Here is an 18792-nt window from a genome sequence, read left to right as displayed (position 1 = left end):
TCTCAACTTGGCCCCTTGCTGGCTGTGAGCAACCCGCTGAACCTCCCTGTGCCTCCATCTCTCCACTCCCACTGGGGAAAGTGAGAGGGTCTCTGTGAACATCAGATGAGAGATAACAGGAAAAAATGATAAGCAGTGAAGAAATGGGAAGATACGGGTGCTAGCGTTGCCTGTGACCAAGTACCGAACACTTCCTTCGCCTAGGCGAACCCTCCAGGAGCCAGTTACTAGTGAAGATCTTTAATGCCACCCACGCGCTGGCCACACTGAATCCTCCTGACTCTCCCGCATGGGTGCCATGTCCACAAGGACCTCAGAGTTTCCCAGCTACGGAGAGACACGCTGTCTACGGTTTCACGGGAGCTCTGGCTCCGGCTTCCTCCACTTGGAAACTCCCGCCCGACTCCACCCCGTGCAGGCCGAGCGTCCCCCCTCTGCACCCACAGCAATGAGCATGGAGGGGAGCTGCTGATGCACCTGTCCCCCCCAGCAGCTGGGACGCCCAGGGCAAGCGCGGCGTCCTGTCCACCTCGGGCGAGCCCGGAGCCTGGCGTGGGGCTGGGGGGTCCCTGCGCCCCGCTTACGTTTTCACTGTTGACATCAGCTTCACTGGGGCAGCCGAAGAGCTCTCGCCTCAGGAGGTTGCCGTCGTACTCCAGGAAGGTCAGGTAGAGGTTGCGGAAAAACTCCACGTGCTTGTTCTTCACCCGCAGCTTCTTGGGGGAGTTCCAGTGGATGACCTGGCAGGGCGACAAGGAGGCAGGAAGGCAGGGAGGACCTCGCGCTCGTGCGCAGGCTCGGCTAGCCACCGGTCTAAGCATCATTTGCGGGCATGTCCATTCACTCACTCACTCACTCACTCACTCCTTCACCATTCACGGTGGTGGTGGGTGGTGGGGTGAAGAGGAAGGGCGCTGAGGCCGTGCAGCACGGTTTCAAATCCTGCCTCTGACCTTGGGCAAGTGACTTACTCTCTGTGCCTCAGTTTCCTCGCCTGTGAAATGGGGCGAGCAACAGCTCCTGCCTGTACCAGCGTGGAAGCTTCTGTCTCTCAGCTCCCAGCTGCTTTGCGATGCTGAGGTCGGGACTCTGCAAGCCCTACTTCTACTTTGCCAGCCACCTCCCGTTAGATGCTGCCACCTGGGGCCGCGAGAGGGAGCCTGGGAGTCTGGGGGAGGAAAAAGGAACGTGCCCCCCCGCCCCGGTGCTTCCTGTTCCTGCAAGTGCCACCCTACCTCCCTTCTTCAAGGCGGGCACTGGGCACTTCCTTCCTGTAGCAGCAGCTAGAACCGTTTTGCGGCTTTCTCCGCGCTCAGGACGAGCCTCCCGGTCTGCCTCTGGAGCTGCCTGCTGGCCCCCAGCCCAGGTTGTGATGCTTCCCACCCCTCCCTCTGCTCCTTCTGCTCCAGGGGCGGGAGCTGTTTTCCTGTGATTTTCTAGTTTTGTTTTTTGGTTACCAAATCAACACTTTCTGTCTAGTTGCCATTTTTAAAGATTAAATTCTCTGTTCGGATGATTGGTACGGTTGCTGCCTCCAGCCAGGACTGACGGATGCACCGTGTCAATACAGCTGCTGTGAAAAATAAACTTGTTCATATGTGTAAAGCGGGCAAGTCGTGTCTGGCAAAAGGTGAGCGCTCCATAAAGGCTGGCTAGTAAGTGCTTACGGTGGACCAGGTTGGGAGGGGGCAGCGGTCTCTGCTGACGGTGCTCGCCCTTGGTTGGCAGGCGCCTGGCCAGAGACTTGTCCACAAACGGCACAGAAGGTGATGGTGGAGGGAGGCTCAAGGGGAACGGGAGCCCTGCAGCAGTAGCTCTAGCAATGCACGGGCTGGGGCTTGAAGGATGAACCAGAGTTTCCCGGGAGGCAGGGGCCGGCTGGCACAGAGGGGATGGCGGTGGCACGGTCCAGGCAGAGGGGGGTGGGAGAGGAGGCTGCGGAGGTGAGCGGGGCGCGGGGAGAGCCTGGCTCCACGCAGGTCATGCTCAGAGCTCAGCTGTGGCGCTGGGGAGCTTATGGAGGGGGAGACTACTAACTCCGGGTTTCAGTAAGATGCTCTGATGTAATGGACAAGCCAGGAGTGGGGGCGAGGGAGGCCAAAAGAAGAGCCAGCAGGGACAGCTCATGCCCTTGGCCGGGGAGCTGTCTGGGGCGGGGGGAGGGGGTGGGTCCTTTACCACCAGGATTACGTCATGGTCTTTTAATGCTCACGGTGACCTGAACAAGGAATGCAATTTTAGAGATGAAGAAACTGGAGAAATGACTTGCCCAAGGCCACAAAGTTGGTAAACGTGGCAACGGGGATTCAAACCTAAGTTTGAGTAAACCTGATTCCAAAGCCCCTGTTCTTCTGTCCTGGAGAAGCCAGATTTTTAAAACTTCCCTGTTCATGCCTGGTCACATTACAGAAGAAATAAACTAGCTCTCACCTTCCCCCCCACTCGCCTCCCATGGTGGGGGGACCAGCATAGCTGACACTGAGACAGAGGAAGGGAATGGGGTGTCCAGAGCTCGGTCCCTTCCTGGCTCCCTCCTTTAGCCACATTCTGTCTGCAGGCGCCTGAACAGGGCCACCATTTGGAGAGATCTGGAAGGCCCCCTCTCCCAGGGTCCCCTGGATATATGGCAGCCACAGACAGCCCTTGCAGCTGGCTGGGTAATACCGCTCTGCAAGACCAAGTCCCTCTCTCATGGCACAGGCAACAACAGGAAACCTATGTGGTACAAACTGCACCCCCTGCCCTCCCATGACCTGCATGGTGCAATGGCAGAGCAAGACCCAGGGACCTCAGGCCAGCCTGACTGTGAATCTCAGCTACACTCTTCATTAGCTGTGTGGGTCCTTGGGCAGCTGGTCTTATTCCCCGCGGCCTCGGTGTCTTCATGTGCAAGGTGGGAACATGCCATCCCGACTCCACAAAGTCGTTACGAGGCTTAAAGAAATGCCTAGCCCAGTGCCTGCAGGCCAGGGTGGCCCCGAATTCTGTGGGTTCCCTTCTTCCCTCAAAAATGGCAGCAGCAGCCTGCCTACCAGCATTCTGCGCCCCTCTCTCCTCCTGCCAGCAGACCCTCCCTGGGAGGAGGCCACTTGGCAGCGCCTGCATTTCAGGGAGGGAGGAGCATGCAGGGTGCATTCCCTTCCTGTGCCTTTTGAAGGATGCGAGAGGGAAGGAGAGGGGAGATTCTCCCCCGAGAATACACCAACCTGGGCATGAGAAGGTCCTGGGCCGCGCATTAAAATAATTGCATGCGAGGTGGTGTCACTCACACCCTGTGGGGATCCTGTCTTTGCTGCAAGAGATTTTGGTGCTTGCCAAGTGCTGAGCCAGCAGGAAGGCTGATGGATGTCTACCTGACTCAGGAAACTTGAACTTCCTCAACAGGGAGAAACTTACACTAAGTAAAAATAAGGGCTGGCCTGTGGGTCCCCGGACAAACAAATCTTCACTCCTAGTGCACAAATCTGCCAGGCACTTTGGAGACACTGTGTCATTAAATCCCCCAAATATTTGGATGCCACTGTCCATTTTATGAAGACGGTCCCTGACTTGTTTGAATCTCACAGCTGGTAAGAGGCAGAGCTGAGACACGAAGCCAGCTCTCAGCCCGAAACCCCAGGTTTCTTATTGCTATTGTGTACGGCATCAATGGGCTGAGCACTTTGAAGATGAGGGCTGTGAGGCTTACAGAGGAGGAGGCTTGCCTGAGATCACATGGTGAGTTTGGACCAGGTCAAGACTACGACGAGGACCCAGGTCTGTAGGTGCCCCCGACCCGCTCCAGGCCACCCCTTATCCCTCCATATCTCATTCTGTTCTGTGCCCGGGCGGGGATCTGGGTCTGCCTATTGCCTCTGGGTAGATACTGGTGCCTGGTGTTCTAGAAAAAGCAGCAAAAGGTAAAAGAAGGTAGAGGGAGAAGATGGTGGGATCGCTGGCAGGCCAAGGGGATTTGGGAAAACCCTTTGCAACCTGGCTGCCCTAGGACAGGGAAGCCCACTCAAAGGCTTACGCAAAGATCCTGGTGTTTGCCAAGTGCTGAGCCAGCAGGAAGGCTGAGGGATGTGCGTCTGGCTCAAAAAACTGGAGTTTCCCCAACAGGGAGAAACTTAATGTATATTCAGATTTACCTTTTTCTCCTTCCTGTGCTAGGCTCTAGAGAGGTAAATAATAGCTATGTTTACCTAATACCCACTATACACTAGACATCGGGCCATGGCTGGTGTGCGTGCGTGTGTGATGTTCTCACATTCAATCCTCAAAACAACCTGGTAAGGTCGTTTCTATTATCCCCATTTTATAGACGATAATGCTGAAGCCGAGCCTAACGCAGGGTCACTCAACTAGTAAGGAATCAATCCTAATACAAAATCAGGTCCGTCTTGCGCCCAAATGTTTTTCTTTCTACCACATTATTCATTCGTTTGATACATATTAAAAGGAGCACTGAGCGTGTGCCAGGCTGATAGGGGCTGTGAATGCAAAGATGGACACAAGGATCATGACTCTCTTTCTGGAACTTACAACTGAGAGAGAGAGCAGGATATAAAATAACTGTCCATTTTAAATTACAGGTGTGATATGTTCTCTTAAGGAAATATTGTTAAAGAGAGGTTGTCAGTGATGGTTTCTGGGCAGGGCCACCTCAAGTATAAAGAAACCAAGGCCCAGAGGGAGAAAGTGACTTGCCCAGAGTCACACAGCAGAGAGCGAGAAGTCGTGCCCACATTCTGTCTCCCAGGGCACTGTTCCTTCCACTAAACCGTATGCCTGCTTCGGAAAATCCAACTCAGGATTAGTATTGCTGATCATTTTGATCAGCGCTTGTCTGACTACTAAGAAATGTCATTTCCTGGTCCCTTGAGGGACAGCATCACCCATCATTGCTGGCTTGGGGGCAGGAAGCTGGTGGTGTAGATGACATTTGCTGACAAGCTTTCACACACGAGATGGAGTGACACTGGAGAATGTGTCCTGAAACAGATTTTTGCAAGGAGCTGGTAAGTGCGTGTGAGTCTACCAAGGCTTGTGGAGAAAACCTATCATAACTTATTCCACTTGCCGAGGCACATTAGCCTGGCAATCATAATTATTATCAGGAGCTAACATATACAGGATGTTTGCTACGTGCCAAACACTGCTCTGAAAACTTTGCTGTCATAGCTCATTTAACACACTCATTCAAGGATATGGGTGATAGTCTCCTTATCCCATCTTACAGATGGGAAGTCCAGCAAGGTGCCCCAAGTTACATGGCTAGGAAGCGGGGCGGCGGTTAGGATTTGAACCCAAAGAGAGACGTTAGGGATCTCTCTCATTTCTCTCATGTCGGTATCATTACATGACTCCATTCACAGCCATGAATATGAGATTTACAGAAGAATTATGGTATCATAAAAGAAGTCTACTTTCCCCTTCCAAGTACAGGGACCTCGCCCATCCCTGGGATACTGAGGCTGCAGGACGGTTTAGGACTTCTCAGATATAGGGGCTGAGCCTCCAGCTTGGCAGGAAGCAGAGAAGGAGGCATCCAGGGTGTGTGCCAGGTGGGCTGCAGAAGCTGCCAGGCAGCAGGGGCCCCAAGGGTGGGAGCTGATTGGATCTGCAATGTCTGTGAAGGCTGAGTATATGTGCAGACTTGGTAGTCAGCCTGCAGTGAGCCAGAGAAATTGACAGAAATGGATTACTGTCCAGGAAACTTAACCATCATCTGGGAAGACAGCAGAAGTCAACTCGATTAAAGGAGGAACATGAGACTATCGTCCATCAAGGAAAAAGCATTTCAAAGGTAGAAATGAGACCTCGGTACGAGGACAAGGCTATGGAAAGAGCTCAAAAATTCAGCTTCTGAAGCACTGAGAATCCAGAGGGTTCATAAAAATAACTTACGGCACCAAAATGCTAAGACATCAGAGCCCGAGTATAAGTGCCAGGTGAACAAGAACATGGGCCTCATGTCTTCCAAGTCACAGGGATCAGGGGTATCTGGAAAATGGGTCTGTCTCAAGACCTCCCCTGATTTTCTATGACCCACAGAATTTTCTACAACCCTCCTTAGCCTGGTAGTTAAGCCCGTTGCAAATTGGCTCCCTTACAATCCCTGTTCTATCTCCAGGCTGTAAGAACTTCCTGGTATTTCTGGAACCTGTCTTTTATGACTCGGTGCCTTTACACATGCTCACTGCCCTCCCCAGAACATCCTTTCTTCTCTACCATGTGAATGCCTGCTTGTTGTCCTTCATGGCTGAGCTCAAATGCATGTCTCTTCTGTAAATCTCTGCCTGACTGCTTGTGGCAGAAGGTTCCCTCCTAGTAGCTCTGTCTCTCTATCCCATTCTTCATTCATGACAGAACACTGTGTAGTTCCAATTCCCAGCTCCTGTGAATGGCTCATGATCTGTTTAAGAGCTAAGCTAATTAGGATGATCCTATGCTCTGATTCCCCGGACCCCCTTGCAGTTAGGGTTGGCCATACAATTCAGGATTGGTCCATATGATTCAGGATCAATGTGGATTTTAGGATGGATACCTGGGGAAGCATGTATTTGACTTCCTAATAATAAGGTTCAGGTAAGGTGCCATTCTCCTCCCACCCCACTCACCTTTCTGCTGTGAATAGAGATGTGATGACTGGAACCATGACAGCCATCCTGTGACTGTGAGGAAGAGGTCAAGACACTGATATCTACAAACCAATGCCCATAGCTACTCCAGAATTCTTAGCTAAGAAGTTAACCCCCCCTATTTTAAACCTCTGCAAACTAGGTTTTCTGATTCTCACTATAAGCATTCCTAATGTAGCACCCGGGGCCGTTGCTGGGCCCTTCCTCAGTGCTCCATAGACTCTAGCACTTAACTCTAGAGAGAACTCATTGCACACTCTTGTGATTATTTATTTACATGCCCGCACCTGGCAGCACTGGAATGTGAATTTCTGGGCTGGCAGGGAGTATGGAGTATGACTCATTATTCTTCCTGAGGGCCATAGTGCCTGGCAGGTAGTTAGTATTCAATAGCTGCCCTTTGCTTCAAGAATGGAAATCATGACGATGACATTCTCAATAATCCTCACATTCTGTCTGTCTACAGCAAATCATTTATAAAAGCCCTATTAATGTGGACTTGAGGATGGAGAAATACATTCCACTTTTCTTTGTCTAAGGGCCAAACAGCTTGTCATTTTCTCTTGAAGGAGTTCAAGCTCCCTCTGTTCTCTGCTTGTTTGGTATTTCAAGAAGGAGGACAATGGTCTCACGAGTCCCTTTCCTTGTCATCCTCGGGATTATGATGCGCAGTTGAAAGGGATGAGCAGCCAGACCTGCCTGCCAGTCGCAGCTCCAGCTGCTATCAGCTGGTGGCCTGTGGTAAGTCACCTAGGATCACGGAGACAGCCCCTCATCTGCGAAAGGGATGTAACAGCAGTCACCCGGCAGTTTGTGGTCAAGCCCAGGACGGATGGATTGATGCGCATGAAGGTACATCACACGTGCTCATCAGATTGCAAAAGAAATCTGGGCTTTGAGTTCACAAAATGGCTGCCTTACTAACTAGGGAGGCTGGATGAAACCGGAGTCTCTATGTGGGAAGGAGGAATGAGAAACAAGACTTGAAACAAGGGATTGCAAATGGTCACAGCCTGAGGCAGAAGGGAGGATGGGTCAGACGGACATCATAGCCCAGAGAAGAAGCCATGCCAGGGGTAGTCTCCTCTGGCTAGAAGGCACCCAGAGGCCTGAAGAGGGGCTATCCAGGGAGGCCAACACTTCCTGTTGGGTTTAACACACTGAGCAGATACTGAAGAGCGCCGAGGGGCACAGGAGCAAAGCAAATTTCACCCCTGCTTCCTCTCGGCTCGGTCACCTAAACCACTTGATGCATATGAACCTCTATTCTCCAGTCTGACACAAGGACATAATAGTGCCTGCTTCTGAGCATCAGTGAGACAAGACATGTAAAGGTGTCCGCTGCAGAGCCTGGAGCAGACCGGCCCTCCATTCCGTGTGTCTCTGGAGCATGCACAGTCTGTTCCCATGGGATGTCCTTTAAAGTGACCCTCTCCCTCAGTCTCTATTTAACCCAGACTAAATGCAAGGCCTGTATTTGTCCAACTTTGCAGGCATCGTGACAGCCTGGGTCAATGTTTGTTGAATCCGCTTCTTCTATTGCCCCACCAACTGCTGAAGATTCTATTCCAGCTTGCGTCCTTCTCCTTTCCCAGCCCTGACCACTACTGGGATTGGCTATTAAATAACAACAGTGTGTCTGAAACTCAGATCTCAACCCACAAAGGCTCTGTTGACTCTTTGTCTCCTTTTACACAGGTTCTTGTTGCTTCCTGGTTTTTACAAGTCCCCGAAAGAAAAACAAAAATCCTCCCAGACAAAAGTGCATCATTACCCAGGAAAGGGGCAGAGAACAGACCAAACTACTCAGTGATTACTTAGTCTCCTCATCTGGAAAAGGCAGACACGCAGGCCCATGCATGAATCCAAAGCCCTGTCCTATATCCTACCATTTATTGTCCTGTCATCTGAAACATTTCTTAATTTTCCCTGCCTGGAGGGGGAGAGCTTGGGGAGAGGAAAAATGACAACAGGAAAATGGGATGCCGGTGATAATACTCAGGGCTGGGAGGGTCATGCATCCATGAGAAGATCCAGCTATATTCTCTCATGTTCATCATGTTCCACATTTTCAGTTCTTTTTTTGCTCTAAAATGGGGTTAAACAATCAATCTGAACCAGATTTTGGTATGTATGGAGAATTCCTGATGGGCCCCTGATAGCAGGAAATAGCAAAGCAGTGCAAACAATATGCGAATCCTCAATGAGTGTTGTCTTCATGTGGCTTCTCTGCAGACAACCAACTTGTGGATGGTAACTGGCCTGTATTCTTCCTCTCTATGGAATTAAGACTTCACTCGCATTTCACAGAATCCCCACAGTGTCCCTTATTGATCTCGGAACAGGGAGGATAGGGGGAAGCAGATTCTACCTCTAGGGATAGCAAGGAATCTTTAGTTGAGGGACTCTACCAAGGTTGGTGGAGGAGCAGCTGGGTTGTAATCCAGTGGGATTTGGCCAGTATGGTGGAATGTCAGTAATGCCCGTAGGGGTGGGGACAATATGAATCACTGCTCTGGGAAGGGCAGCTGGCTTCCTGGTTCCCAGCAGACACCTTCAGTAGAGGCCCACTATCGCTTTTCTGTATGCCCTGCATCATCTCTTTGCAAACCTGAAGCTGGCCTTCTTCCCATGATTCTCACGGGGCTACCGGTCACGCCTGATCTGCCAGAAGCAGGGGCATGTGACTTAGGCTGACCAATGAGTCAGTCATTCCTGACCATTCCTAAGAACACAGAGATGGGTTCAGGTGCGGGCATGTGTCCTAAGAAGGGTCAACAGAGTCATTTAGTGGAGTCATTGAGAGAAAGAAGGTCTCTTTCTCCAACTAGGATCATGAGTGCTAGCCACTCTTACATTACTTGCTTTGATTTCTTCGTAGCATGTTTGACCGCCTGGAATGACCAATTTGACCATTTGTTTTCTTGTTTTCCATCTACATTCTGCCCTAGAATATAAGTTCACAGAGAGCAGGTCTGTGCAATCTCACTCACCGCTGTGTAACCAGTGCTCAGAGCCTACAGCACACACGGAATACGTATTTGTTGAATATCTAGGCTCTGCGAACTTGTGGGCTGGGGGACTGCTAAACATCACCCTATTGTAACAGAGGCAGCACGAGAGAGACAGAGAAAAAGGAGAGAGTGGGCTGCTGTGTCATGTGAGCACCCATATCTAACTGTGTCAATGCAGAGGGCGGGATACGGCACTCATGTTTTTGAGATGTACTTGGGTTTCAATGTGCCACAGTTCCACCAATCATTAATACCTATTTTTAGTGTATTTAATAATATCTAATATCAATATATAATTAAAATATCCCTCACAAAAAGAACAAATGGCTTAAAAATTGAGTCCTGCATGATGACCCAAAGTATAAAATAAATATACATGAGTCTACATGGATATCAATAAATTATTTAATAAATAAATAAATATAAATGGGGGAGAGAAGCAGATCTCCTTACAGAAGAGCCCTTGTAAGTAGATTCCACCCCTCATTAGGAAGCAGAACTTAATCTCCCCATTTCCAGTGTATGGTGGGTACAGTGACTCACTTCAGAAAAATGAAGCATGAAAGGGGAAAATAATCCCTTTATGGTGGAGAAACCTGGCGAACACTGCCTTAACCGACAGTTAGAGTCCCTAGTGAAGCCATGTGTGAAAACCAGGTCCTTCCTGACACAATGTGATGCCCTTGGAGGTGGACACCCTTTACCTCTGTGATACTCTCTCCAAAAAACCATAACCTCAGTCTAATCATGAGAGAAATTCATTGGACAGACTGAGTCTGACGGATATTTCATAAAGTACCTGACCAGCACACCTCACAACAGCCAAGGTCGGTCATGAAAAACATGGGAAGACCGAGAAAGTGTTGGAGGCCAGAGGAGACCCAGGAAACAGAATGCTAATAGTGAAATGTGCCCAAAGCCTGCAGATAAGTGAAGCACAATCCTCCAATGTGGGTTTGTTGGTTCACCATTATCATGTAGGATGTTAATATCAGGGGAAACAGACACTAAATGTGGGGGAGGGGCGGGTACGGGACTCAGCACTACTTTTATAACCTTTTCTGTAAATCCAAAAATCCTTCCAAAGAAAAGTATTGAAAATAAAAAAGAGTCCTACAAAGCAACAACTGATTGTGAACACCAGTCAGACAAGACAAGTCAGAACACCATGTAGACTTCAGGTCCCTATGTGACCAGCAGGAAAATAGTGGAGCTGATGCTTCTCTTTCCAATAGGAGCCTCTCCTTAGCCACTACGTTCAAGTACAGAAATGCCTACCTAATTAGATCTGGCAGGAAGCTGGAAAAAAAAAATAATTCAAATACGGATTTACAACCACTATTGATAAGGAAGAGCTTCACCCCAACTGTGTATAATGCCTGAAGATGCTACGTAATGTGCGTACAAGGATGCACGATGAGCAAGACACTTAGAAACAAAGCAACTGGGATAGGAAGACAAGCCTCCATCATTTTTTGATGATGTTTAAAGTCTTGTGAAAATCCATGTAGAACTTTACCACCAACCCCCACGAAAAGAGTTTAGCAGTCCCTTTGGCGATTTCACACGTAAAATGAAAGATAACAAAATCCAGGAAGGAAAACACTTATTTTCCCTGCCCTGGCAAAAATGGCCGAAAAAATATACAACACAATACAGTAATAAATCAAATAAATTCCGTTGTCAGCAAATATACTGAGAACAGTCACAAAAAAATAAAATCTGCAGGCCTGAAGATCCTAGTATGAGAACAAATTACATGGGAGATTTGCTACAGAGTTAAATCAAAGCACAGAGGATCCTGATCCTGATGTGTGTCAGCTTATGCTATCTGCAAGATTCTGTTTAGATAATGAAATACCCAAAGAACAACTTTTCGGCAAGCATTCAAGGGAAGATGTGTGGGACAAGTTATAATCTGAACGGTAAATTCCTCCTTCAATGATGACAGTGGTTTTATGGAAAGTGCACGTGGGAAAGGTAGAGTAGCTTTAACTGGAGTAACGGAAGGATTCTGAGTGAGGTCACACGGTGATACTGAATTCCTTTACTGCATTGCTGAAGGCAAGCCTGCCACGAAGCACTTGAAGCCAGAGTGCTACTTTCATAAAGTAACTTCGGTTACTTTCATAAAGGCGAGACTGAAACGACCATAGAACTTTTTTTTTTTTTTAAGATTTTATTTATTTATTTGACAGAGAGATAGCGAGAGCAGGAACACAAGCAGGGGGAATGGGAGAGGGAGAAGCAGGCTCCCCGCGGAGCAGGGAGCCCGATGCGGGGCTCGATCCCAGGACCCTGGGATCACGACCTGAGCCAAAGGCAGATGCTCAACGACTGAGCCGCCCAGCCGCCCCGGCCGTAGAACTTTTTAGAACACTTTCGAATGACACAAGGAATGACCATGGAAATCTTCTGTACCAGATAAAGCTTTGCTAGTTACCTCATGACAAAAGCCTTATAAGAGATGGCATACCTAAAGATGATTTATGCATTTGTTTTTATGAAAAAAATGGTGATCAGTGGTATGTTGATTTTTTGAAAAAAAAAAAAAAATATATGCACCTGTAATCTGACCCCTCAATGTCGAGGTAATGAATGGGGTGGTCACTACTTTCAGAAAGAACCTGTGATATGGATAGAGCTTTTAGAAAACAGATGTTTGAAATTGTTTCCATCGTTATGGGATTTTGAGGTAAAAAGCGCCATGCTACCTGCTGAAACCCTCACTTCTACCTATTTAGAAACGTCAGTGGTTTGATGTGCGTAGCCAGCAAATACTGCTTAATTGGTGCTTCCCTCTCTCAAAATCCTTTTCGTAATAAAGCCCAGATTTAGGGAAGTGCTTCCTATAGTGGGCTTTTAAGGAACCATTCCCACAGGGTTTTCCAGGGTCAAAACGGTCTGTTTTGTGTGTTGAAATGGAAATGCTGGGGATCAACCAAACCCATCAGGATTCCTGGGTGCAGGACCTCATAATATGCGATTTTGTATATACGGTACACAGAACTCCCCCTCTGCACCCCTCCCCAGCTCCCCTCTGTTTGAAGAAATCCCATTAACAGTTCTTAGAAATGTTTGGGTACACACTCCCCAAAGTGCTATTGTAGGGCAGATTTTCCAGAGGCATGACCTTGCTTCTAGGAATTTTGTTGACGTTTTCAGGAATAATGGCATCTGAACTTCATCAGCTATGTATAACAAAGCCAGTGATGGATGCCTTAAATCACTAATACCCAATGGAGTTAAGTTCTGAACATCGACTTAGCAAAGAATGGGTGAGTGTCGAAGGAAGCCAAAAGATCGAACACTTAAATTATCCAAAGTCCCCTGCGCTGAGCATGCCATTCCCCAGCACACTATTAGGGCACAAGATGATGGGCCACAGACCCACACTTAACCTCAGGCAATCCCTGCCCCTCTTCAGGTCCCTATGTCCTCTCTGTGAAATGAGTGCATTGGAATGGATAAGGAAGAAGAGCCCTTGTTTACATGTTTTGCCCACCAGCTGATTGAAAGCTACTGAGAGAGCGGGAACATCACTAATTATGAATTACTGGCAATAAGGATACGAGGCTTACTCCAGGTCTCCCAGCCCGGTACAAACTGCTTGACCCATCACCCCTTCTAATCTTTACATCTCCTTAGCGTGCTGATTACTTCTCACACCAGGACACTGGTGAAGGGAAATGAAGGAACCCAGTGACAGCCCCCCAGCCTGGCCCTCAGTGGGTGCTCTGCTGGGTCTGCTGGGTGCGTGAGCGACTCCGAGGCACAAGCCACTGAGGGACAGTCCCAGGCGCCAGGCTACTTGAACAGAGGCCGGCCGCCTCAGATTTAACCCCGGGACCCCTCAAGTATACTCGCCGTAGTGCTGCCCAGAGACGAGAAAGCACTGGAGCCCTTGGGACTTGAGTCTTGGGATGGAATTAACCAGGCACTGGCCTCAAGGAAAGGGAGGTCTGGCTGGGAGGGGGGTGATTGTAGATTTTAGATCTTCTCCCCCAAAGCAACTGTTTTTGCTTCCTGATCCATCCTAATCCTCCCAAATGAACCTTACTGTTCATCATTTTTGTTACCCTCTCTCTGGTTTCCCCAGCCTCATTTTTCACAGTAGTCTGCTTGGCTACGGCATGCTCGATATGCTAATGCAAGGCGGCCCCTCATCTTCCTCAAAAGATGTGAAAACTGACACCTCTCTAAGTATTATAAAATGTTTTAAAACTTGACTTACGTGCGACTCCTCTTATGCAAATGGTACAGATTGCCTCTAGGAACATATATCATTTCTCCATATGGATGGCACGTTTTTCTCTTCTTTAGGATTTTTCTCTTAAGCATACTCAGCTCCCAATTTATGAATGGGTGGCAGTCAAAAATCCAGCCTCTTAGTCTGTTGCTTAAAATTCAAATGTTCTGGGCGCCTGGGTGGCTCAGTCGTTAAGCGTCTGCCTTCGGCTCAGGTCATGATCCCAGGGTCCTGGGATCAAGCCCCACGTCAGGCTCCCTGCTCGGCGGGAAGCCTGCTTCTCCCTCTCCCACTCTCCCTGCTTGGGTTCCCTCTCTCTCTGTCAAATAAATAAAATCTTAAAAAAAAAAAAAAAATTCAAATGTTCTTTCAAGGAGACAATGTTAAGAGTCTCTGTTCTGGGGTTAGTCCTCCAAAAGCCATTTAATACAAAGAGGGCTCACATCCTATAGAAGCATTACGTCATGTAAAATGTTTTCCTGGGAAAATATATTAAGGTGGGAACTCAGCCTTGTGTCAGAGGAAAGAGCTCTGGAGATAGGGTCAGGCTGATGTGAGTTCAAACCTCAGCTCTGTCCTGTTCTGTTGTGTGATTCTGGGTAAGCAAGTTAGTGACTTAATCCATAAGATCCTTAGTTTTCAGATGTATAGAACAGATTCATATTCACCCCGGGAGACTTCTGTAAGGACTGAATGATACCGCGCTTGGCACGCACGCCATTTCCACCCAATCCACCTGATAACGCCATGTCATCCTTTGAGGTCCCGGCCACAGCTTGCTTCCTGTCCATCCCTGAAAGGGATCAGTGCATTCTGGGCAGATGTTTCTGGAGCACTGGCGTGGTCCTTGCTGCCTGCCACCCGGTTCACTGTTCCTAACTTGCTCCTCCCCATTCTCCAGGGGCCATATACAAGGAAGGAGGGGTGGTTTTAATAGGACTGGGGAGGGGGCGGCAAGAGTGCTTGGGGGCTGAGGAATGAGGTCAGGCAGAAGGTGAGGAAGGAAGAGACCTGATACCAAGACTGGGCTTGGGCCTCCTACAGGATCTCCCAAGACAGACTGCATCACACCCTCCTCAGACAGGGGCGTCTGGCTCTCTTAGGCCCCTTTACTGCCTTTCATCGCAACACTCAGCAGGCTGTCTGGGAATTCTCTGCTTAATGGTTGCTTCTCACTAGACTGTGACCTTCCTGAGGGCAGGGACCATGGCTTAGCCCCCGGGGCTCTATGAGCTCATACAGACCCAAGGACTAGACCCTCTGCTTGCCACTTCCTGACCATCACCCACTGTTTCCGGCCAGGGCTTCCTTCTCTAAAAGCCTACTGGAGACTCAAGGACTAGAACACCGTTTCCTAGCTTCTCTCCCATTCTCCCTTCTCCAAGCCGGCACACAGCCCTTTGCTTGTCTCCGAAGAGTTTGTGCTCTTGGTGAAAGAATAAAAAGAAGCTCCTTTGGGTCCTTCTCTTTTTATTTAAGATTCAGCCAGCGAAGGCTGAGTCATCAAGCTTTAGGACTGAAAGATAAAAAATGAAGATCTTTGAAACACAAAGACTGACGTAAAGTCAAGTATGTTTCTATGGAGCGCTCAAGGGGCCTGGTGGAGAACAGCCAAAAATCATGGCCTCCATTTTATCAAGAATGTAACTGAGACTGGGAGAAGGTGAGTGGTTTACACAAGTCCTTCAGCTGGTAAGAGCTAGAACTGTCATTAGAATTTACGGGATTGCTTGGTTCCAAAAGCCTATATGCTTCTTTCCCCTCCTTAATGAAATCATTTCCCCCCTCAGTTGTTCTCTTAACCAATCTCTACTTAGCATAAAGTTCTCTGCTGACACCCAGGACAGGCTGGATGCCCAAGGCTAGTAAGCAGGTCTCTGGTAGGATGTGGGAGGATGTCTGCTCCTACAGATTGAGATTCATGCTCACCAAGAGTGAGTTGTGTGTTACCACATGTGTTTCTATGCTGCTGTACTTGGAAATGTAATCAAATATTCTTTGAATTAGGTGAATGCAAAAAGAGAGTTGCTATTTTCATAGAAGGCAAGCCAAAGCTTTGGAACAACTCAATAAAAAGAAGTCCCTTAAAAAAATGGCTCTCAGTTTAGATATGGGTGAGAGACTATCAAGGAATGGGGAAATGGAAAATACAGGACTGTCCTCTATCTGCTTTGTAAAAATCCTTAAATTCTTGCTCACCCTTCAAGGAAAGGAATTGGGAGAACCACAGAAGATGGATAAGGAGAGGTGTCTATGCAGGATAATACAGAACAATCAGCAGAAAAAATAAAACAAAAAACAAAAAACAAAAAAGCTGGCCTTGGTTGAACAGACGAGCAAATCAAGGTTAACCTATTTTTAGGATTCTTGGCTGAACAGACATTTTCAATCAGCTGACCCAGCGCAGGGGCCCTGTGTGACCCACAGGTGGGCTTCTTAGCTTGGCTACCCTGTGGAGCATGAGTGTGAGCTGATGGAGAGCAGGGTTCAGAGTATATCTGCATTCCTCCCAGGAAGGAACAGAGGAACCAGCAAACAGGAGGTCTTCCATAACTGTTGAATACAATGGAGGACATAAAGGATGGGAGGAGGAAGAAGAAAGAATGATAAGAAAGAAAATGAGGAACATGCACTTTTACCTGGAATGTGAGGCCCAGGTTGGCCTGGAGGGACCTACAGACACGCTGTCTTACTAAACCAGGTCCTCGGGCTCCATGGCAATGTCCAGACCCCAATATGACCCAAAGGGTGGAACTTGGGCCTGCCAGTCTCTCTCCTTCCATCCTGAACCCTTTCCCCACTTTTATACATTGGCCATATTTCAGGGTTCTGTCTAAGATTTTGTTAGATAAGATATTAGTGGGTAAAATGACTTCCAGATTCTTTTTCAGGTTTATCTAGAAAGATAGGAGTTCACTTGATTTGACTCTGTCTTCCTGGTTTTGCTATTTGAAAGTCCTCTACTTAAACACAGAATGGGCTGCCAAAAAGAGTTCACAAGTTATTCTGTTTGATAGGTTCAAAGCGACAATAATTAAGCAATCACTGAGCAATGTCAAAGTGACGTAGCCACCTGCCACATCAGCATCTCAGCTCTATGTGACCGGTGACTTTGTCTGTTTTGTTTCCCATTGCATCCACAGGGCCCACAACAGTGCCTGGCATATAGGAACCACTCAGTAAATGCACGAACGCACTGATATGTCTGTGATGGGCAGATGTGACATACTTTCACTTGGACAGTTAGCTAGCTTTGTTGGTGTTTATAAACTGTCTAAGTTGAAAGTTCACAGATGAAATCTCCTCTATTTTATGGTGCCTTGCCTTTTCACATATCATATATCTGTATCGTTTCACTAGTTTGACATGTATCATTTTTATTTTCATTCAGTTCTAAGTAGGTCTCAGTTTCCATTATGATTTCTGTTTGGAATCATGAGTAATTTAGAAGTATGCTCTCAATTTTAATCAAATATATATTTTAAGATTTTATTTATTTGACACACACACACACACACAAAGTGCACAAGCAGGGGGCAGTGGGAGAGGGAGAAGCAGGCTCCCCACCAAGCAGGGAGCCCGACGCGAGACTCGATCCCAGGACCCTGGGATCATGCCCTGAGCTGAAGGTAGACACTTAACCAACTGAGCCACCCAGGCGCCCCTTAATCAAATATATTTTTTAAAAGTCTTATTACTGCTTATTTAATTATACTGTGTTCAGATATATATATATATATATATATATATATATATATATATATATAATTCTTTGAAACATACTGAGATTTACTTTATGGTCCAGAACATGGCTACTTATGATAAATGTCTCATGTGAGCTTGAGAAGGATGTATATTCTCTGTTAGGTACAAGGTTCTTTAATTGCCCAATAAATCAGGATTTTTAACTGTGTAGCTCAAATCTTCCATATTTTTAATCCACTTTCTTATGGATACCTTTTAATAGTTCTGGAAAATTCCCATTCACTATAAAGATGCTTCACTTCCAATTTTCTCTATTATCCCCTTCTGACAGTCTAATTAGACACATCCCAATATCTTAACTTCTCTCAGTTTTTCTCGTTTTCCTTGTGTGCTGGGTTTTGGATAATTTCTTCAGCTATCTCTTCTAATTCTCTCTTTAGCTGGGTCTAATTTACTGCTTAATGTATTCATTTAATTTATAATTTCAACAATTATATTTTTCACTTCAAAAAGTACTGTTTGATCTAAACAGGTCTATTTGCCTTTGAGAATCTCTTGTTCCTCCGTCCTTTTAATTCTTACACATAATAAAAAATATTCATGTTTTATATCTGATGAGTCTAATACCTGAAGTCTTTGCGATTTAATTCTACAGTTTCTGCCCTTTCTCATGGTGGCTTATTTCCCCATGTATTTAGGGATTACCAAATGAGAACTCATTTTTCTTGAAACTTCACCTAAAGAATTCATTGAAGTCTTTCTTGTTTTTGAGTATTCTTCTAGATTAGATTTCTGTTTATTTCTGCCAGGTGCCTGGCACATTTTCATGTTTTTTCTATTTCTGTCGCACACATATAAATTTCAGCCCCCCAAATAATATGAGCACAAGCTTGAAATGAGAAATTCTCAGGGGCAACATGTCTCTCTTATTTTACCTAAAGCCAAGGATAAAACATATAACAATGTTTTATTAACATCTCTATCATGTTCTCCTATGGATATTTTTAAACTTGTTATTCACTGAGGATATCGCTTTTCCTGGATCCTGACTTTTGGCAAGCATCTTTTGTCTTTCTTGGGGTTGGGACCCAAATTCCCACTCATAGTCTTTTAATAGAATGGTTATACACATGGTTTGCATGACTTGGATTTAGACCTAATGTCCCAGTGTCACTAAAAACAGCATTCCTTTGTTTGAATT

The 18792-nt window shown here is 47.1% G+C and overlaps 1 protein-coding gene across 5 annotated transcripts in view; it reads right to left on the bottom strand.

Moving 5' to 3' along the window:
• LARGE1 (LARGE xylosyl- and glucuronyltransferase 1) overlaps window positions 1–18792 on the bottom strand; it is a 514447-nt gene that overhangs the window by 54701 nt on the left and 440954 nt on the right. For all 5 annotated transcript variants that reach the window (XM_034987635.1, XM_034987636.1, XM_034987633.1 and 2 more), the window contains one exon: window positions 585–740. In XM_034987635.1, the coding sequence (XP_034843526.1) occupies window positions 585–740 (156 nt within the window). The remainder of the gene's footprint in view (window positions 1–584; window positions 741–18792) is intronic.

The sequence above is a fragment of the Mirounga leonina genome, unplaced genomic scaffold, assembly GCF_011800145.1.
Source record: "Mirounga leonina isolate KUSES-001 unplaced genomic scaffold, KU_Mleo_1.0 Mir_418, whole genome shotgun sequence".
Lineage (NCBI taxonomy): Eukaryota > Metazoa > Chordata > Mammalia > Carnivora > Phocidae > Mirounga > Mirounga leonina.
This window is presented reverse-complemented; position numbering and strand designations above follow the sequence as displayed.